Below are 23,433 nucleotides of genomic sequence, written 5' to 3' on the forward strand. Positions count from 1 at the left end.
TTCTCTCAAGAGGAGTTAATCTCCTTGCAGAATGATGATGCCGATTTGAAGCAAATCATTTACCATTTAAAGGGTATTAAAGGGGATTTAAACTCTCGTTCTAGGTCATGGAATGAAACGTACAGTTTAGATAATGGTGAATTGTACATAAAGGACTTTCATGTAGACTCACGGTACAGGATTTGCATTCCTATAAAGTTAATTGGAAAGGTATTAATAGGTTGTCATGATGACATGGGGCATTTTGGTGTGGCAAAAACCTTGTCGCAGATACACCAAGCTTTTCACTGGAAGGGTATGAAGTCGGACATCAAGTCCTACATTAAAAATTGCGAGTTGTGCTAGCGTACTAAACCTAACAAGCATCCGGCTAAATATATTGCTAGATCACATGTAATGGATAAGCCAGGGCAACTGTTGTTTATTGACCTGCAAGGCCCATTCACTTTAGGACCAAAACGAGAAAGGTTTCTTTTCACGGTCTTGGATGCGGCATCGCGGTACTTGGTGGCTTACCCCGTTACTAACAGCAATGCAAAAACCGTTGTGAATAAATTATCGCAAATTTACTTCGTACATTTGGGGGTTCCAAAACAAATAGTCTCTGATAATGGGCCTCAATTTAAGTCAAACATTTTTCAAGAAGCAATGAAAGCATGGGGTGTACAACTCATATACACTCCAGTGTATCATCCGTGTTCTAACCTTGTTGAGCGCTATCATTCGGAATTGAATCGCCTGATGAGAGTGCTGTGTAGTTCAAATCATGCAAAGTGGCCACAGCACGTTGCTGAAGCCTTATATCTCTTGAACGGTTCAATCACTCCTCAAACGGGATATTCTCCTTCGGAACTCAGGTTAAATATGCCGAGGAGATTGACCGACATACCGCTTTTGGACGTGGGTAATAATGCGACCTGGGATGGCAAATTGGTTATGTCAAATTTAACCAGTTTCGGCAAAAGACAGGAAAGGTTGAGAAAACTTAATGCCAAAAAGGCAGCTAATCCTAACGTTGAGGAGGGGAATTTGATCTTCGTAAAAAATCAAAATCCTGGTGGCATGAAAGATAGGGTAATCAAGAAATATTGCGAACTCTTTCTTGGGCCCTACATTTGTGTTAAAAATAACGGTGATTCAACACTTTCGTTGATTGATTGTGTCACTGGGGAAAGAGTGAACAATCAATCTATTGAACACTGCAAATTATGGAAGTGTTCAATGGATAAATTGAGGTATTGGGTGATAAAGGTGCAGGACTTGAATCTGGTTGGAATAGAGGAGTTGCTTCAGAAATTAATGGATTCCTGTGAGTCAGGAAAATTCTGTGGTCAGGGTTCAGAACGTCAATGAGGAAAATGATCATTGGCAGTTTAATTTTCTTTGTGAGTCAAGTGAGTAGTGCCTGTGGCGGGCAGATTTGTCAAGTTGGTACTATTTCGCGGCGGGCCAGAACAAAAGAATAATTCCTATTGTCTCTATATCACTTGGCGATTCTTAAATGGAGAATATGCATGTTGGTTGTTTGCTCAAAGCAATTATTGGTTTTAGTCGATGGTGGGACTGGTATTTTAGGGAATTTATGGCACGTTTGAGACAGTTACGCTCCAACGCATATAAGGCAGTATGCTGGAAGTACTTTTCGGTAGAGTCAGGCTCAAACATTGATCTTATTTTGTGCCAAGATGACGGCAACAGGAATTTGTGTCGAGCTTGATCTTTAGTCTCGTACAAAGTAGTTGAACAGGTGATGTCAGGTGTCGATGAAGGGTTGACAAGATGGCTTCTGCGGTTGTGTGGTCTAAGTGGGCTAGTGTCAGCGGCGGACTGAATGGTCAAGTGGACATAACCTTGCGGCGAGACGGCACGCAAACTGTGGAGTTCAATTTTAAGTCAATACCAGTTCAAGGGCACGTGTATGGGGTGACCAGTACGAATTCAACTTCTTTCCTTCTGTAGGAACTATTGTAATCACCACGCTTTAAAGATAGGGTGAATGTAAATAATATAAAGGAACGGTCATTATAGATATAAGGTGATTTGTGTAAATGTAAATATTCTGTGTTTTATACTTATATGTAATAGTGTGAGTAGTTATGTTGTGTGTAGGTTGTATAGGTAGTTGTATATTATTTGGGTTCAGCCTCTTGTTGGGCGCCAATTATAACAAGAAATGTTATAATGAACATATTTGTATGTACTTATTTTGGTGTACTTCAATAATTCACGTTAACTTTTGGTAAAATTTCATCAAAGCTGCCACACTACGTTTATCATTCTGTTGGTGGACTTTCTAGTTAAAATCTTGTACACGAAAAGACAACAGTGTAAGGAACGGTTAAAGGAATGATTCATATAATCGGTTCACATACCATGCGGGATTACGGTTTCCGGGCCGATTCTGGACAGAAAAATGGTTGTGTTGGTTATGTGAGTAATGTGACATTCTAATAAGTGGATTTAAGTGAAAACTCGAACTTAATGAGTGAATTTGAAGCAGCTGAGTTCGAAACATTGAACTTATTACGGCGAATTGAAGAGCGGACTCGTTTGTTGACAAACGGGTAAAAGATCGATTCAGTACGTTCGTTCGTCCGGGAAAAGGAAGATGGAAAGCCCATAAGGTTTTGTTCGGACAAGAATATCAAGGAATATCCGAACATCTGGAAATTTGCCATGCAATCCATATGGCGTAAATGATCCATAAAGGTTCAGGAAACATGCAACGCAAAGAATATCGGTTCACCAAGTAAGGATACAGCCGATATTTGATAACTTTGTTGTGCAAGTGATCTACGGATCGTGGTTCGGGCATTGGCTGTAAGTACCAAACTTTATATATTAAGTGCACCCAGACGTCTGTAGGAATAACTGCATTAAAGATTTCTACTTCGCAAAATATGCTAGCATTCGTGTGCGTCGTTAATGGCCATTAATCAGTATGCATCGCACCGTTAGTTTGAGCGGGAAAGCAGCGCGTGGGGTAGCCATATTGGCGTAAAAATACAGCTGATCAGCAATTGCAAACTGTAAATCGTTAAACGTAAATATTCGTTGAATATTCTACTTAATGCACACAATTCATATTATTACTATGTTGTCAGAGTTTTGTTAGCTGAACGAGGGTAAAACATTGTGCTGCATATGGATATAACTATGCCTGCTGTAAGCACGAAAAGTTGAAGTTTTGTAGAAGTGTTTCAATATTGAATACACGATTTATTAAGGACTAAATAATTAATGTAGGTTCAAGCGAGGTATAAACAAAGTTCTGTTATTGAATTTCTTTAATAATATCCACAAAAGTAATCGATAGAATTTGTCGAATTAATTGTGCTGGATTATTAGGTCATGAGATGACAGCCTAAAACAGCTGATTCATTGTATCATATTTTCTTTTGTTATTTTAGTCACAGGGAGTAATAATTTTCTTCAAGTTGAATGAAACAATATGTAACCTGCTATAGGGCACAGTAGGTAAATTGAATGCTATAAGTACTGAAAATTAGTTTATTGGTTTATTTTCCTCTCTAGTAATAATAAAACATATTAATATCTCATATCATTGTGTTGACATTTATCAAAACAACCTTCTGTGCATTATGAATATACATATATGAATTAATGTAAATGTTGCTTTTCAGGAAGAAGTTCATTTTGTGCTGGTCACTTAAGTATGAATAATGCCCAGTAATATTTTGACAGTTGGGTTATCAATTAGGTCAGGCTAAAGGGTTATGTTCACTGAAGTTCAGATCTTAATCTATGCACACAGCCTCCCTTGGGTAACTTTTCTTGAGACCCAGTCTTCTGTACATCAGCTGATATTAACACAAGCGAGTCAGGTCCAAGAGAGAGGGTAAAATTGTATGGTGAATCAAAATTTTATCAATTGGAATGGGAATTGTTGTTTACTATTCAGTTTTCATGAACCGTAAATAGTATGCGAGTTATTCAGTTTCACATATAGGGTGTACTGATGTAAATTGGCACTTCAATCACAGAAAATACAATTTCAGTTGGGTGTAACTTACTTGTTTCTCTACGAATTTCATGTAATTGAATGAAGTGAACATGTATGCAAATTTTTACTTTATTGCTTAGTATGCCTATTGATACGTAATCCTGTAGATTATCGGACACAGCAACCAGCGCTACCAGAGTAATGGGTTACATTGAAATTGTGGGCAGAATTAAACTAATTTCAGTGTTCATCTAAATGGGATTGTTCGTAATGTGGTAGTTTCCATTTAGCATACCTATTCATCAAGGCGACGAAACTCCCATAGTGTGTACTGGCACACGTTGAGTACGTCACATTAAGATTACGAGACGTCAGTGTTAAAAGTTTTATAGGCATTAAGCAAATTTTTATTTTAATTTTTGGGCAAAAAAAAAAAAGATGGGAACGGAAAACGAACCTGTGACGTTGGAATCGTTGTTCGCGTTCATCAAGCAGAGTGATGAAAGGAATGATCAACGGTTCCAAGCGTCAAAAGCAAGTATTGAGTTGCTGAAGTCAGAATTAAATGACAGTAAGCAATTGCTGAAGTCAGAATTAAATGACAGTAACCAATTGCTGAAGTCAGAATTAGATGACAGTAACAAAGTGCTGAAGTCTGAACTTACTGCTCACACTAGTAGGTTGGTGGGAAAACTTCAGTCAGACCTCAGTGATACCAGCAAATGTATCTTAGACTTGCAACAAGACGTGGTCAAAACAAGTGAGGGTCTTCATGATCTCACTTTGACAGTATCTCAATACAGATTAGAATGCATGAGTAGAGCTGAAGGGTTAGACAGGAAGTATGATGAATTGGCACGTAGGTTAGATTCGGAAGTACAGGGTGTGCAGAAATCGTTGGAACAAATTAAAACTGATAACGAAAGTCACATTAGATCTTTGGAAGGGCAAATTGTTGAAAAGGTTTTGGTTAAGATTGCAGGTAGAAGTCAGGACTCCAATCGAGTTTCTAAGGATTATCAATTAGGAAAGTCGATCAGTGATAGTGAAGTGGTAGTGGTAAAGAGGGAGTCTCAATCATCCTCTCAACCGGTTGTGCATGTTTCTTCTCAGCACCTAGGGTCGGAAACTTCGGTTGTGAATACTCTGCCGCCAGAAGTTATGGTAACACTAAAGTCTCTCGAAAATTCTATGGATAGGGTTAGCAGAGTTATGGCCAACTGGGAGCAGGGGAGTCCTCGTAAGGTATTTGAAATACAGAATAGTGGAGAAAAACCGGTTAAGGGTAAAAGTGATCGCTCAGTAACTGAATTCACTGGGGTGGGTCGTTTGGATAAGGCCACTTCCACAGACAATTCGGATGCAGTGAATGTCAAGTCAGGTATAATGCGGAAACCATTTGCGGGCTATTGTGTTTCTAGTGCAGAGTCATCGACTGATGCTGAGAAATCTTGGAGAGTTAATTCAGCGATAAGTAAGAAGGGTTACCTAAAAACCAGGCACAGAAGATCTAAAATGTGTGGGTTTGGGGAAAAAGATGATGATCCGAAGGGAGTGAATGAAGGGAAGAAGGAACAATCTGATTTTAATGCTCTTCATGGTGTTGCTCCTGTGAAAGCATATAGCATAAAGCCTCAGGACTTAGTAAAGTTCCCGAAATTCAATGGCTTGATCACGAATGTAACTCCAACCGAATTCCTGGAAAAGGTAGAGGAACTTTTGGAGTTATATGGAATTGATCAAGCACATTACATTAAATATGTTCCTAAACTATTGACCGAAAGTGCGAAGCTCTGGTTTTCAGAGAGAAAAGCTCAGTTGGTTTCTTATGATGCATTTAAATTGGAATTCATAAGCCATTATGATAGTTCTAGATGGCGTAGTACATGTCTTGCCAAAATCTTGAACTCTCCTTACCAGAAAACCTCTGAGGAAAGTGTATTACAGTATTTTTCTAAGAACTTCAAGTTGCTACGTTCAATACAACCTAAGGCAGAAGAGTCTCATATTGTTGCTCAATTAGGCTCACTTTTGCCATATAAATTGAGGGAGCACTTCGTAATGCAAGACATATCGTCATTTGCAGATGCCACGCATGCTATAGAAAATTTTGAATCGTTAAGGGATTTACCCATGAAGCGAGATCTAGCTCCGCTTCAAAAGGGCAAAAGCTTTAAAACTGGGGTAAACAAAGTCACGATCGCCGCGTCTCAGGGTTCTGAGGTGAAGGGTAAACCAGGGGCTCAGACTTTAAAGACTTCACCCACTAGCGTTAGAAAGAACACAAATTTCAGTCCCAATTCGAAACGACGTTTTCAGTACAATAGAGATTCAGCCGAAGATTCCTTGTTGGGAAACGGAGACCAACTCACATCGTAGGAGGTGATGTGGGTTTAGGCATGAATAAACCTCCAGTTAATAGGGTTGCGTCTGCGTTATCTCAAAGAAGTAAGGAAGCAGAACAACAAACAAGTGCTATTCAACCGTTGTTAGAAGGGAAACAATTAATCGGCGACAGTATGTTACTCAGAGTAGCTCAGAAGTTTGGTAATTATCAGTTCAATTTCGATGAGCAAGGAAATCGCAGGATAGGATTAACAGTCAGTGGACAAACTACCGAGCAATTAAACGGCAGGTTAAAGTCGTGCTCAAAATTGGCTGACTCAGTGATAGTTATGATAGGTACGAACGATATACTTAACTTTCAGACGGAAGAAACTATAAAGCGCAACTTGTCGGAGACGCTGGAATTGTTGAAAGGAAGGACAAAGGAGATCAATTGGTTGACCCTACCTCCCATAGCACGTATTATGCGTAACAAAAGTTCCAATGTCTGGCACAAATGGAAAGGGATTAATGATTTCATAGCCTCGTTTCATAATGCAAGAAATGTCAAAGTACACGATATCTCGTCTTTGTTTTTTGATAGCTCGGGTGAAATTCGATATGACGTTTATGAAGAATATTTGGGAAATCCTTCGCGGGGAAAAGTTGATCGAGTACATTGGAACAGAGAAGGAATGTCTCAGGTTCTCAATTTCCTTAGGAAAAGGGGAATTTTAAGAAAGATAGGACAAGGGGTTTCCGAACCTGGTTCTCAAATCATAGTTGAAGCTGAGATCCATGCGATGGACGAGCCATCCAGGGAATGTCCAAGTTCGGAAAACCGGAGAGGAGCTCTTACCGTTGGGCAGGGGGTGAGGGCAAGATAAAACATCCTGCTATATTTTTGTGCATATTAATGATGTTGGTGAAGGGAGTGATATCGACGATTCAATTAGTTTAGGAATACCAATTAATGCTGATTCTCAGCGACATACATCAGCTTTGATCAGGATAACTATTTTAGGCAAACCTTATGACGCCCTCTGTGATAGTGGCGCTGAGGTGAGCCTGCTTGAATTCGAAGCGTGGAAATCAATTTCATCCTTGATCTCTAGGCCAAGGTTGGAATCGGCTTCCAACATTAAATTAATAGATTATTCTGGTACAAAATCAAAATCTGTTGAAGGGATTGTTAAGTTAATGATCAATTTGGGGGGTTATGATTACTATGTACGATTTGTTGTGGTTAAGAATTTAAATGTACCAGTTTTGTTGGGCTTAGATGTAATTTACGGATTACAAGGGGAACTTAATTTTGATGAAGATGCATTTTTCTATAGTACTCCTAACGGTAGAACATTTTTAAAATTTACTCCTCTCAAAGATGTGGACACCATTGAATCGGATATGGTGATAACTAACGTTTCTTCGGAACTTGATCATGCCGCAGTTGAGCATTCAAATTTCGAACTTAAAATTGAAGAATCGCTAAGTTTGGAAGGCGATTCAAAGTTAAGATTCAAAGAAATGTTAAGCGTTTTTGAACAAATCTTTTCTGACACTCCGGGTTTGTGCAAAGAATATGTACATCGTATGGAACTAGATACTGATGCACCAATCGTCGCGAAGAATTATCCCATTCCTTACGCATACAGGGATAGAGTGAGGGAACAATTGAATCAAATGCTAGCATGGGGAATAATCGAACTGTCTGATTCAGAACATAGATCGCCTTTGTTAGTAGTCCCAAAACCTCATGGAGGGATTCGTCTATGTGTAGATTTAAAAAGAGTAAATCAGCACGTGAGACCAATGCAACTTACACCTATGAAAGTTAACGAGCTCTTGACGTCATTTCTAGGCTGTAAGTTCTTTACTTCGCTCGACTTGGGGAATGCATATTGGCAGGTGCCTCTGCATGTTGATAGTCGCAAGTTCACAGCGTTTGCTTTTGAGGGTATACTGTATCAGTTCAAAAGGGTGGTATTTGGTTCTGTGAACGGCACTGCGGTGTTTGTAGATGTTATGAATAGAGTGTTGGGTTCCTTCTTGGACTTTGTGGTGGTGTACGTGGATGACATCATCATAAAGTCTAAGGATTTTGAGTCGCATCTAAAGCATGTGAAATTGGTTTTGGAAAGGCTAGGGCGTGCAGGTTTCACGTTAAAGCTGGAGAAGTGTAGGTTCGCAGTAAAAGAGTTCAAATTTTTGGGACACGTCATTTCCACACAGGGTTTTACAAAAGATCCGTCTTATGTAGAAAGCATTGTTAACTTGCGTAAGCCGGAGAATTTGAAACAACTTCAAAAGATCTTGGGATGTTTCAATTGGTTGGCAAAATATATACCGAACTATGCTCTCATAGCACATCCCATGTATGCTCTGTTAAAGTTGAAGACGAAGTGGCAATGGACCGCAGAGGCTGAGGAGGCTTTTAAACGCTTAAAGTCATTGGTGGTCCAAGAGGTCACTCTCAATTTTCCAGATTTCGAAGAAAAGTTCTACATCCAGACGGATGCATCTCTGATTGGAATAGGGGGTTTTTGCTATCAGGTTATAGAGGGGATTATGAAACCTTTAGGCTTCGTCAGCAGATTGCTAAGATCCTACGAGAAGTCATACACTTCTACTGAAATTGAGGTGTTGGCTATTTTATACACCATTGGGAAATTTTCTACATACCTTAAGGGTAGGCAATTTGTTGTAGTTTCCGATCACAAAGCTCTTACTTGGTTGGAATCTGCTCACTCTTGGAATGCCAGACTAACCAGGTGGTTCATTCAGATACAGCAGTACTCCTTTGTCGTCCAATACTGTAAAGGTTCAGAGAACGTGCTGGCTGACACACTGAGCAGGAATTTTCCTGGTGTTCCAGACACGCACTATTTGATTAATGTCTCAACCGTCTTACGGTCGGTCAAGGAAATTTTCTCTCAAGAGGAGTTAATCTCCTTGCAGAATGATGATGCCGATTTGAAGCAAATCATTTACCATTTAAAGGGTATTAAAGGGGATGTAAACTCTCGTTCTAGGTCATGGAATGAAACGTACAGTTTAGATAATGGTGAATTGTACATAAAGGACTTTCATGTAGACTCACGGTACAGGATTTGCATTCCTATAAAGTTAATTGGAAAGGTATTAATAGGTTGTCATGATGACATGGGGCATTTTGGTGTGGCAAAAACCTTGTCGCAGATACACCAAGCTTTTCACTGGAAGGGTATGAAGTCGGACATCAAGTCCTACATTAAAAATTGCGAGTTGTGCTAGCGTACTAAACCTAACAAGCATCCGGCTAAATATATTGCTAGATCACATGTAATGGATAAGCCAGGGCAACTGTTGTTTATTGACCTGCAAGGCCCATTCACTTTAGGACCAAAACGAGAAAGGTTTCTTTTCACGGTCTTGGATGCGGCATCGCGGTACTTGGTGGCTTACCCCGTTACTAACAGCAATGCAAAAACCGTTGTGAATAAATTATCGCAAATTTACTTCGTACATTTGGGGGTTCCAAAACAAATAGTCTCTGATAATGGGCCTCAATTTAAGTCAAACATTTTTCAAGAAGCAATGAAAGCATGGGGTGTACAACTCATATACACTCCAGTGTATCATCCGTGTTCTAACCTTGTTGAGCGCTATCATTCGGAATTGAATCGCCTGATGAGAGTGCTGTGTAGTTCAAATCATGCAAAGTGGCCACAGCACGTTGCTGAAGCCTTATATCTCTTGAACGGTTCAATCACTCCTCAAACGGGATATTCTCCTTCGGAACTCAGGTTAAATATGCCGAGGAGATTGACCGACATACCGCTTTTGGACGTGGGTAATAATGCGACCTGGGATGGCAAATTGGTTATGTCAAATTTAACCAGTTTCGGCAAAAGACAGGAAAGGTTGAGAAAACTTAATGCCAAAAAGGCAGCTAATCCTAACGTTGAGGAGGGGAATTTGATCTTCGTAAAAAATCAAAATCCTGGTGGCATGAAAGATAGGGTAATCAAGAAATATTGCGAACTCTTTCTTGGGCCCTACATTTGTGTTAAAAATAACGGTGATTCAACACTTTCGTTGATTGATTGTGTCACTGGGGAAAGAGTGAACAATCAATCTATTGAACACTGCAAATTATGGAAGTGTTCAATGGATAAATTGAGGTATTGGGTGATAAAGGTGCAGGACTTGAATCTGGTTGGAATAGAGGAGTTGCTTCAGAAATTAATGGATTCCTGTGAGTCAGGAAAATTCTGTGGTCAGGGTTCAGAACGTCAATGAGGAAAATGATCATTGGCAGTTTAATTTTCTTTGTGAGTCAAGTGAGTAGTGCCTGTGGCGGGCAGATTTGTCAAGTTGGTACTATTTCGCGGCGGGCCAGAACAAAAGAATAATTCCTATTGTCTCTATATCACTTGGCGATTCTTAAATGGAGAATATGCATGTTGGTTGTTTGCTCAAAGCAATTATTGGTTTTAGTCGATGGTGGGACTGGTATTTTAGGGAATTTATGGCACGTTTGAGACAGTTACGCTCCAACGCATATAAGGCAGTATGCTGGAAGTACTTTTCGGTAGAGTCAGGCTCAAACATTGATCTTATTTTGTGCCAAGATGACGGCAACAGGAATTTGTGTCGAGCTTGATCTTTAGTCTCGTACAAAGTAGTTGAACAGGTGATGTCAGGTGTCGATGAAGGGTTGACAAGATGGCTTCTGCGGTTGTGTGGTCTAAGTGGGCTAGTGTCAGCGGCGGACTGAATGGTCAAGTGGACATAACCTTGCGGCGAGACGGCACGCAAACTGTGGAGTTCAATTTTAAGTCAATACCAGTTCAAGGGCACGTGTATGGGGTGACCAGTACGAATTCAACTTCTTTCCTTCTGTAGGAACTATTGTAATCACCACGCTTTAAAGATAGGGTGAATGTAAATAATATAAAGGAACGGTCATTATAGATATAAGGTGATTTGTGTAAATGGAAATATTCTGTGTTTTATACTTATATGTAATAGTGTGAGTAGTTATGTTGTGTGTAGGTTGTATAGGTAGTTGTATATTATTTGGGTTCAGCCTCTTGTTGGGCGCCAATTATAACAAGAAATGTTATAATGAACATATTTGTATGTACTTATTTTGGTGTACTTCAATAATTCACGTTAACTTTTGGTAAAATTTCATCAAAGCTGCCACACTACGTTTATCATTCTGTTGGTGGACTTTCTAGTTAAAATCTTGTACACGAAAAGACAACAGTGTAAGGAACGGTTAAAGGAATGATTCATATAATCGGTTCACATACCATGCGGGATTACGGTTTCCGGGCCGATTCTGGACAGAAAAATGGTTGTGTTGGTTATGTGAGTAATGTGACATTCTAATAAGTGGATTTAAGTGAAAACTCGAACTTAATGAGTGAATTTGAAGCAGCTGAGTTCGAAACATTGAACTTATTACGGCGAATTGAAGAGCGGACTCGTTTGTTGACAAACGGGTAAAAGATCGATTCAGTACGTTCGTTCGTCCGGGAAAAGGAAGATGGAAAGCCCATAAGGTTTTGTTCGGACAAGAATATCAAGGAATATCCGAACATCTGGAAATTTGCCATGCAATCCATATGGCGTAAATGATCCATAAAGGTTCAGGAAACATGCAACGCAAAGAATATCGGTTCACCAAGTAAGGATACAGCCGATATTTGATAACTTTGTTGTGCAAGTGATCTACGGATCGTGGTTCGGGCATTGGCTGTAAGTACCAAACTTTATATATTAAGTGCACCCAGACGTCTGTAGGAATAACTGCATTAAAGATTTCTACTTCGCAAAATATGCTAGCATTCGTGTGCGTCGTTAATGGCCATTAATCAGTATGCATCGCACCGTTAGTTTGAGCGGGAAAGCAGCGCGTGGGGTAGCCATATTGGCGTAAAAATACAGCTGATCAGCAATTGCAAACTGTAAATCGTTAAACGTAAATATTCGTTGAATATTCTACTTAATGCACACAATTCATATTATTACTATGTTGTCAGAGTTTTGTTAGCTGAACGAGGGTAAAACATTGTGCTGCATATGGATATAACTATGCCTGCTGTAAGCACGAAAAGTTGAAGTTTTGTAGAAGTGTTTCAATATTGAATACACGATTTATTAAGGACTAAATAATTAATGTAGGTTCAAGCGAGGTATAAACAAAGTTCTGTTATTGAATTTCTTTAATAATATCCACAAAAGTAATCGATAGAATTTGTCGAATTAATTGTGCTGGATTATTAGGTCATGAGATGACAGCCTAAAACAGCTGATTCATTGTATCATATTTTCTTTTGTTATTTTAGTCACAGGGAGTAATAATTTTCTTCAAGTTGAATGAAACAATATGTAACCTGCTATAGGGCACAGTAGGTAAATTGAATGCTATAAGTACTGAAAATTAGTTTATTGGTTTATTTTCCTCTCTAGTAATAATAAAACATATTAATATCTCATATCATTGTGTTGACATTTATCAAAACAACCTTCTGTGCATTATGAATATACATATATGAATTAATGTAAATGTTGCTTTTCAGGAAGAAGTTCATTTTGTGCTGGTCACTTAAGTATGAATAATGCCCAGTAATATTTTGACAGTTGGGTTATCAATTAGGTCAGGCTAAAGGGTTATGTTCACTGAAGTTCAGATCTTAATCTATGCACACAGCCTCCCTTGGGTAACTTTTCTTGAGACCCAGTCTTCTGTACATCAGCTGATATTAACACAAGCGAGTCAGGTCCAAGAGAGAGGGTAAAATTGTATGGTGAATCAAAATTTTATCAATTGGAATGGGAATTGTTGTTTACTATTCAGTTTTCATGAACCGTAAATAGTATGCGAGTTATTCAGTTTCACATATAGGGTGAACTGATGTAAATTGGCACTTCAATCACAGAAAATACAATTTCAGTTGGGTGTAACTTACTTGTTTCTCTACGAATTTCATGTAATTGAATGAAGTGAACATGTATGCAAATTTTTACTTTATTGCTTAGTATGCCTATTGATACGTAATCCTGTAGATTATCGGACACAGCAACCAGCGCTACCAGAGTAATGGGTTACATTGAAATTGTGGGCAGAATTAAACTAATTTCAGTGTTCATCTAAATGGGATTGTTCGTAATGTGGTAGTTTCCATTTAGCATACCTATTCATCAAGGCGACGAAACTCCCATAGTGTGTACTGGCACACGTTGAGTACGTCACATTAAGATTATGAGACTTAATGTGACGTACTCAACGTGTGCCAGTACACACTATGGGAGTTTCGTCGCCTTGATGAATAGGTATGCTAAATGGAAACTACCACATTACGAACAATCCCATTTAGATGAACACTGAAATTAGTTTAATTCTGCCCACAATTTCAATGTAACCCATTACTCTGGTAGCGCTGGTTGCTGTGTCCGATAATCTACAGGATTACGTATCAATAGGCATACTAAGCAATAAAGTAAAAATTTGCATACATGTTCACTTCATTCAATTACATGAAATTCGTAGAGAAACAAGTAAGTTACACCCAACTGAAATTGTATTTTCTGTGATTGAAGTGCCAATTTACATCAGTTCACCCTATATGTGAAACTGAATAACTCGCATACCATTTACGGTTCATGAAAACTGAATAGTAAACAACAATTCCCATTCCAATTGATAAAATTTTGATTCACCATACAATTTTACCCTCTCTCTTGGACCTGACTCGCTTGTGTTAATATCAGCTGATGTACAGAAGACTGGGTCTCAAGAAAAGTTACCCAAGGGAGGCTGTGTGCATAGATTAAGATCTGAACTTCAGTGAACATAACCCTTTAGCCTGACCTAATTGATAACCCAACTGTCAAAATATTACTGGGCATTATTCATACTTAAGTGACCAGCACAAAATGAACTTCTTCCTGAAAAGCAACATTTACATAATTCATATATGTATATTCATAATGCACAGAAGGTTGTTTTGATAAATGTCAACACAATGATATGAGATATTAATATGTTTTATTATTACTAGAGAGGAAAATAAACCAATAAACTAATTTTCAGTACTTATAGCATTCAATTTACCTACTGTGCCCTATAGCAGGTTACATATTGTTTCATTCAACTTGAAGAAAATTATTACTCCCTGTGACTAAAATAACAAAAGAAAATATGATACAATGAATCAGCTGTTTTAGGCTGTCATCTCATGACCTAATAATCCAGCACAATTAATTCGACAAATTCTATCGATTACTTTTGTGGATATTATTAAAGAAATTCAATAACAGAACTTTGTTTATACCTCGCTTGAACCTACATTAATTATTTAGTCCTTAATAAATCGTGTATTCAATATTGAAACACTTCTACAAAACTTCAACTTTTCGTGCTTACAGCAGGCATAGTTATATCCATATGCAGCACAATGTTTTACCCTCGTTCAGCTAACAAAACTCTGACAACATAGTAATAATATGAATTGTGTGCATTAAGTAGAATATTCAACGAATATTTACGTTTAACGATTTACAGTTTGCAATTGCTGATCAGCTGTATTTTTACGCCAATATGGCTACCCCACGCGCTGCTTTCCCGCTCAAACTAACGGTGCGATGCATACTGATTAATGGCCATTAACGACGCACACGAATGCTAGCATATTTTGCGAAGTAGAAATCTTTAATGCAGTTATTCCTACAGACGTCTGGGTGCACTTAATATATAAAGTTTGGTACTTACAGCCAATGCCCGAACCACGATCCGTAGATCACTTGCACAACAAAGTTATCAAATATCGGCTGTATCCTTACTTGGTGAACCGATATTCTTTGCGTTGCATGTTTCCTGAACCTTTATGGATCATTTACGCCATATGGATTGCATGGCAAATTTCCAGATGTTCGGATATTCCTTGATATTCTTGTCCGAACAAAACCTTATGGGCTTTCCATCTTCCTTTTCCCGGACGAACGAACGTACTGAATCGATCTTTTACCCGTTTGTCAACAAACGAGTCCGCTCTTCAATTCGCCGTAATAAGTTCAATGTTTCGAACTCAGCTGCTTCAAATTCACTCATTAAGTTCGAGTTTTCACTTAAATCCACTTATTAGAATGTCACATTACTCACATAACCAACACAACCATTTTTCTGTCCAGAATCGGCCCGGAAACCGTAATCCCGCATAGTATGTGAACCGATTATATGAATCATTCCTTTAACCGTTCCTTACACTGTTGTCTTTTCGTGTACAAGATTTTAACTAGAAAGTCCACCAACAGAATGATAAACGTAGTGTGGCAGCTTTGATGAAATTTTACCAAAAGTTAACGTGAATTATTGAAGTACACCAAAATAAGTACATACAAATATGTTCATTATAACATTTCTTGTTATAACCATAATCTTCGCTCTTACCACTACGACTGCTTGCTATGAACTAACACGATCTCGTGGACCTGCTATCAAAACTTGCTCTGCGTAAAGGCAGTTCTGTCAGGCACCTGAGAAGTCTTACATGCCGTGGTACTGACGGTCAAGTGGGCCACTTGTTAGTTTGTTTACATATTTTCACATGGCCATATCTTCGTTCCTATGTGCAGTAGATGCATGAGACCAACGGCGTTGTGTTTCTCTGCGTGTGCTCTTTTATATTATGCATGTTATTGTATATCGTTCCATTTAAAAAATATGACTTTGCTCCAGATGCCCCATTTGTCGATATTTTTCGACCCACTCCATACCTCCGATTTACGAGCCCCATTTGATATTATTGTTTTCCGCAAACCTCACATCGCTACTGTTTCTGGTTTCTTCGCTATTTCAGGTGGTACTTTTAGGTGCCTCACGCGGTATAATGCGCGAACTGTGGTTCTGCCGAATAGGCTTTGTTAAAGTTTGTGTTTTCTCTCGCGGGTTTTGCTGCATTAGCTTGGGAACTATTGGAGCTGCAATGATTATATTCAGTGATGTGCCGTAGACTATAAGTTTACGTCTACATGCGTTGTCTACGCGTAATCTACACGAAGATTACATTGGTTTATAGTTTACATAGTCTATTGTAAACAATACAAACAACAGGGAAGAAAGAAATCCTAGTGGTCTTTGAAAGAGAAAGTCTTTTTTTCTTGAAACATGTCTATAATCTGGGCCTAACCAAGGTGATACCATACGACGTAATCAAAGTTATAGAATTTTCACTAACGAGGGCGAAAGGGACTACCGGAAGAAAAACAAATGACAGCCATAGTAAAAACTGACATTATCTTTTACACTGACAAAAGGGAAGGCTAAAAATATGGCTGGTCTCATTACTGCACAGGAAAGTGCATGTGTCTTTGAAGCAGATTTTTCCACGTGTGAAATGGTGGAAATAGAAGTAAATCATATCTTGTCATTATACGGACATTGCATTTTTTTTAGGTGTGTTGCGACAAGTTCATTTTGCAGTTCAACGCAAATAAATACTTAAAACCAGGGTGCGAAATCATTGGGGATGGGGAGAAAGATCTTAATCTACAAGCTTCCCCCACAAATATATTCATAAATTACACGATATACACATTTATAATGTTGTTACAAGTAAAAATAAATTACTAAATTAAAAATATATTATTATTATTAATCATATAGAAAGAAATTAATTTGTTACTTTTATATATATATATATATATATATATATATATATATATATATATATATATATATATATATATATATATATATATAAGATATCATGAAGTAGCAAATTCATTCCTTTACTCACTGGTTAAAGATGTTAATAAATTATGAAATAGTTGAAGTGGTTTTATTATGTAGACGTTTTTATTTAGTTATTCCTTTATATTAATACAAATCATTTAGATTACATACTTATTATTGTCTTGCATTCTTGTTTGTATTGATGTAGATTTGTTAATGATCTCTTGAGAGAGAGAGAAAGCATTCAAGACTCGCAACCACACTACTTTCTGTGTGTTTTCGATATTATTCTTAGTATAGAATATTTAAAATTAAAAGTAATTGCTTATCTTTTGCTTGTTATAACAAAAACTCTCCCACCCGGAAATTTTTGGTGGGGGGGGAAATCCCCACCGTCCCCCCAAGATTTCGCATCCTGCTTAAAACACTTATTTCTGGATAGTGGAATGCTTCACGCTGGTGCTGCTTCTAGAACGATGCGCGTGCCTTGCACGGAGAACGCCGAGTGGCATGTCTACGTTGATTACACAGATTACATAGTTTACATAGTCTACATTGTCTACACGTAGCATGTAGACAATCGTTGTTTACGTGTAGACGCACATCACTGACAGTGATGTGCCGTAGACTATAAGTTTACGTCTACGTGCGTTGTCTACACGTAATCTACGCGTAGATTACATTGGGTTGTAGTTAAATTAATTTTCAAGGTTTTCATGAAAGGAAAGTGACATTTTCAACTATATTGGTTCCTAACGAAATGAAAAGAATCCCATTTACAACAAAATTTATCTTCTCTTCTATTATCAACTATGGAAGAAGATAAATAGTATGCAAAAAACAACAATAGATGGCAGTCGTGTGAGGCAAGAGTGGTCTTTTCCCCATAAAACACTAGAATATTTCCTATATTAGGTTTCTTCCTAGGTGAGAAATTGTTCGAATTTGAAAGAAAGAGTATGAAAAAGTCTACTCACACATTGGCAACTGATACGCAGTATAATTTTATTTAAATTCCACGGCGCCCTTTGCTAAGTTATCACCTTTCGCCATGTTGTTTACATAGATTACGTAATCTAAGTGTATAAAATAGTCTACGTGTAGAATGTAGACTATCGTTGTCTACGCGTAGACGCACATCACTGCTGAGTGGTCAAGGAGGAGAGGTAACGGGAAAATGAAAGAGGAGACAAGTGGCAAAGGAAAGGAAAATGGAATATATAGAGGGCAGATGTTGGGAAATAGAAAGAAAGCAGTAAAGGGAGGAGGCGGTGGGGATAGTGCTCCCTCCGAAACTTCCGAGAACATCGCACAAATTTTCCGTGGCTGTAGAGGAAAATTTAGTATTGTACAAACATTTCAATTTCTTTTTATTTACAGAATTTTGCACATGGATCACAAAAATATAAAAGCTACAAAATACTACTGTACAAAAGCACTTGATATGGCACATAAAGAGGTGTATTATAGATGTATAATGTAATATACAATAGAAAATAGATACAGTTTATAATAATATGTACAGAATACAGGCTATAGAGAGAGAAATGGAAGTAGGAGAAACAAAACTGAGACAATTGAGAAAGAAAGAGAGTTCAAAAGACAAAAATTCAGAAAATATGTAGTATGATATTCGAGAGTAGAAGATAATAATTTCAAGAAGATAGGGAAATGAATTGAATTTATTATGTATAGAAAGACTATGCGCTCAACTAACGGGAGATTGGTAACGTTAATCAAAGTGTTGAGTTCGATGACGGTGGAGGTTCGGAATCTACTTGAAACTACCGGTCCAGTCCCGATTAGCCTATCTGTGCATTAGACTTAACACTAGTTTACCGGATGAGGGCTGTCAGGAGCACCACATCTATTTTCTCGATTTTTCAACTGAAATATTTTATAAAAAATTGATAAAGAATTACATTATCTTCTATAGTGTTCCCAATATTTCTGAATTTCTTTTGTTCGTAGAAATGTAATGTAAATTGGAGGCGAAATGCACTAGGTGAGCATATCAGGCGCCATCATTGAATGCGTGTCATTCGAGACTCTCTTGCCAGGGAGAGTGTACAATTGAATCGGCAGGTTTAAGAAGGGAATGAAGACCAAAAAATGGCAAGATGACGTTTTGTACTCATCATCGGAAAGCGTCTACACGTGAGTGTGTTGTAAAAATATAAAAAGCAGTCCCTAGAGGAAGATTAGGAACCCTGAAATCAACGTAAGATATAAGAAGGCAATGAATCCCGGAAATATTTTAACATTTCTTTTGATTTCCCACAAATTTACTTTTTGGACTTATTCCCTTCTTAAACCTGCCGATTCAATGTAATTATTATAATTAATAAACAACTACACCTCTGTAATAAAAAAATAATGAAAAATTATTGTTTGTGTTAGGTTTAGTAAAAAAAAGGTAAAGTGCTCCCCTGTGCTTAGCACCACGCCATGAAGGCGTATAGGGGGTGTGGGGGTAACACCCCACACTTTCTTGATCCGGTCGTGAGTGGGGGTGATGTGATCAGCATCACGCCTCTGACCGCCTTTACCCCCCAGGGTTACCCCCATGTACCGATGTCATTCGACGCTGGGTGAGCCCCGGGGCCGCTTCCAACGTTAGAAAAGTTCCCGGATTTGAACCGGCCTTAGGATCGAACCCGGGACCTTTAGTCAGACGCGTTACCGACTGAGCCACCGCGGCCTAAACCGTGAGGTTTAGTGAATGGTAAAATAATTGGTTATTATTTCTTATTAATAATGATAATTTTTGTAATTAATGTAATTAATAAGTTACTGCACATGTATAGTCAACAAGGGAAGTAATGATTCAATATCAAAATGGTTATTGAACTTTAGTGATAAAGATAGTGTGGGCCTGTGAGTCCCCCTTTCAGCTAAGTAAGTTTCTCGTACGGAACGGGGGGCCTCCCCGATGGCGCAGTGGTAGCGTCGTCGCCTTGTAATCAAGGGGACTCGGGTTCGATACATAAAGTGGACTTAAACTCCAAATCAATCAATCGTACGGGACGGGCAAGCTACGGTTAAAACAAACTTCAACAGGTAATGAAGAAAAACCTTCAAAGACTCACCTCCAATGGGTCTTCGACAATGCACTGTAGGACCAAGGACACAGGCTCAACATGTATGGAGGCCGAGTACTGTGGCTTCTGTGGTGGGTACGTGAAGTGATGACTGGGATAGGTTGCCCCTGGAGCCGGAAAGTACCCTGTCTGTCCATAGTGACCTGGCTGTGCCTGTGGGAAGGGCGGGTGGTAGCCACTTCCTGGAGGTGGGTTGGAGTGGTCCCTCTTCAAACCAGAACTGGTTCTTGAGCTATCGTATGGCACGTAAGACCTAGAGGAATGAAATTGTAATTAAGATAATGAATTGATAGCCTCGTCTACTTCGCTGCACTTTTTGACACTACGTAGGTCAGCGGTTCCCAAAGCGTGAGCCGCGATTGACATCCTTACTCCGCTGAATAAAAATCTGTATAAAATAGGTTTCGAAAAGTGAGTTGGCAACGGTGATAGATTTTAAAAACAGATGCAATGAGCTACAAATCAGGACCAATATTGTATTTGGGTAACAGTTTCATACATTGGAGACACATTTCTTCAATTTTACACAAGAATCCACTTACAAAAATGAGTTTCTCCAAGGTTTACAACGTTCGTCGAGGTATTTTCTTTCATCGTGGAATATATTTGACCGGGAAATCATGTATTTTTCAAGAGAAATATCTCACCGACGCACAATTGCCATTGCTTTAATCTGCTTGCCCTACGACAACCGGATGCTGCGAACGTTTGATGACGTAAGCCCCTGTCAGTGTTTCAACCCCCCTTTTTTTATTATGCTTGCCTAACGTAACCTAACCTAACCTTATCGGAAATGGTTCGTGGGGCTATCCGTCAGCTACCCGTGCATAATGTATAATTTTCACTGGTGATGAACACTATAGTAGGTATTTTTCGATGAAGAAGGTTGAAACACTGTATAGCCACAACGTGAGTCAAGATGCGACCGCCATATTGTGGTTTAAAAAAAAGGACTCACAAGGGAGGTTATCTAAGTGTCCCCCTCCGATTTCCATGAAATTTGGCAGGTGTATACTGTAGAGGGGCCCAAAGGAAGAAATACGTGTTTTTTTGTTTCGGCTAAAAATCGGTTTTAGTGGGCAAAACCTCCCCTCAAATGTCAAGATGAGGACAAATTGAAGTGGGGATCTGACCCCTGTGTCCCCTCCGATTTCCATGAAACTTGGCAGGTGTGTAGAGGGGCCCAAAGGAAGAAATACTTTTTTTTTGCTTCGGCTAAAAAACGGTTTTAGGGGGCAAAACCTCCCCTATAATGTCAAGAAGAGGACAGATTGAAGTGGGGACCTGACCCCTGTGTCCCCCTCTCGTATCCTTGGCTATGCATATCACCTATATGATATCTGGGTGATGCTTGATAGGGTTATGGTACCCGTGTGCGGCTATTTTGATGCTCCGTTACCCTGCTCTGGTCCGTCTATTGTTATGCCCATGGCTATCCGGGAACAACGGTGTCTATGAATTCGGCATCTCTTCAATTGCACTGCGTTTGGTACCGACAATCATACAGTTCTGTGCTGTGTGTTTTCCAATTATAATTATATGAGCGTGTTGTTCCTATGCCAGATTTACGTGGTTTCGGAGTCAGATCCCCACTTCAATCTGTCCTCATCTTGACATTTGAGGGCGGTTTTCAACCCCTAAACAATTTTTTAGCCGAAACAAAAAAACAGGTATTTTTTCCTTTGGCCCCCTCTATACACCTGCCACGTTTCATCAAAATCGGAGGGGGACACAGGGGTCAGGGGGAGGGTGCATTATTTCCTATGTACTTGAACCATCTCACTTTGTTCTATAGCAAATTTCTTGTTAAAAGCACTCCCACACACTTTATTCGTTAGTTCTGTTACCTCTATGTGCCTGAAGTATAAATTGTCCATACATTGCAAATGAATAAATTGTGTGTAGTTGTTTTGAATCCGCTCTAGGAAACCATTTTTATATGTGAATTAGTTTCTGAGCCACAGAGAGGGGGGGGGGGGGATAAGAAGTTGGAAGTGGAATAGATTGATTTGATTTGATTTAGTTTATTTTACTTCGCGTTTTGTGCCTCTTGGCTAATTTGCGAAGATGGGGATGAATGATGAAATGATGAAATTGATGAATTGACATTCACAAACAACCAAGCCCGACCGGGATTCGAACCCGGGCCCCTTGGCGTCGCAGCGCGATGTGCTAACCACTCGGCCACAGGGTCGGGCAGGAAGTGGAATAGAGTTGGAATTCTATCTAATACAGTGATTTTCCGTGGGTCCATCAGCAAGGCTTTTGCCCCCCCCCCTAATCAGAAAGTCTGCGTACGCCTATGTAGGAAATGTTTTGGTAGGGACGGGAAATTTTAAACCCGAAGTCGGGAAATTTTCTGGACGAGAATATTCTAAATTCTCCGACACTGTGGAAATCTCGAATTCTACACAGCATTTTCCCCTTAAGTGACTGTTTTTGCATTTTTGGGATAAAAATTAAACAATTTCAGAGACGTTTCGGACCCTTAAAGAAAATTAATCACTTTTTACACATGACCATTTGGAATTTCCCGACAGTTCGGGATCTCGAAAAGCCAGAAAATCATTTTCTGAAGTCAGGGTCGGAATTTTCTTCCCGATCCCGGCACCGACTTTTCGGGATCCTGCACACCCCTAAACATAAGTTTTGAATTTGACGTGACTGATATACACTGAATAAGAGAACCATATTTAGTGAAAAGTTCTTACGTGCTGTTCACAGTTACGCTGCGACTTCTCCAAAAGCTTGGCAAGAAGTTTCTCTCTGTCACTGAAACTGGTATGAAAGCGTTCGCAATCCTGAAAACGCCCAGAAAGCAGCACAAGTAACGTACAAATCCTCTGAACATTCTGCCTCCCGGACTGGAAATTAGTCCTCGCCTGCGTCGTACGTTAACTGCGAGACTCTGATCGTGGTCAATTTGCCCTCCAGGACCTACGCCGTGCGTTCCGCCATCTCGTGGACAAATTGAGTGTTGCACGCTGTGTAAAAGTTCAGAATTGAACGTGTTCATGAGGGTTCATCTGGGCGATAATTGGATTCCAGGTCACTTTTAACTTTCAGGAGCACAGCAAGAGTGAAATTGGAGGACACGTAGCTAGAATGCGGGTAGATATGAAGGTGAAAAGCTTTACAAGTTCATTATCATTACTACTTAACCCCTTAGCAGGGCATATAATGTTGAAAAGTGCAAACACAAATATTAGATTCATTGGCGTAACTTGAGGACTGATTTTGAGGGTCAGGGGAGGAGAATCGATTTTCCTTAAATTTGTGGAGGGGGCCAGACTCGAAAGGTTTTCTATCCCGTAAAA

At 39.1% G+C, this 23,433-nt stretch overlaps 1 protein-coding gene across 1 annotated transcript in view; it reads right to left on the reverse strand.

Moving 5' to 3' along the window:
* LOC145979361 (uncharacterized) overlaps positions 1–23,038 on the reverse strand; it is a 42,071-nt gene extending 19,033 nt beyond the window's left edge. The window contains exons 1-2 of the mRNA XM_083112224.1: positions 22,828–23,038; positions 20,105–20,369 (exon numbers count right to left, since the gene is read on the reverse strand). Of these exons, the coding sequence (XP_082968350.1) occupies positions 20,105–20,369; positions 22,828–22,967 (405 nt within the window). The 5' untranslated portion in view covers positions 22,968–23,038. The remainder of the gene's footprint in view (positions 1–20,104; positions 20,370–22,827) is intronic.
* Positions 23,039–23,433: the final 395 nt, after the last annotated feature.

Source organism: Lepisma saccharinum, chromosome 26 (assembly GCF_977018435.1).
Source record: "Lepisma saccharinum chromosome 26, izLepSacc3.1, whole genome shotgun sequence".
Lineage (NCBI taxonomy): Eukaryota > Metazoa > Arthropoda > Insecta > Zygentoma > Lepismatidae > Lepisma > Lepisma saccharinum.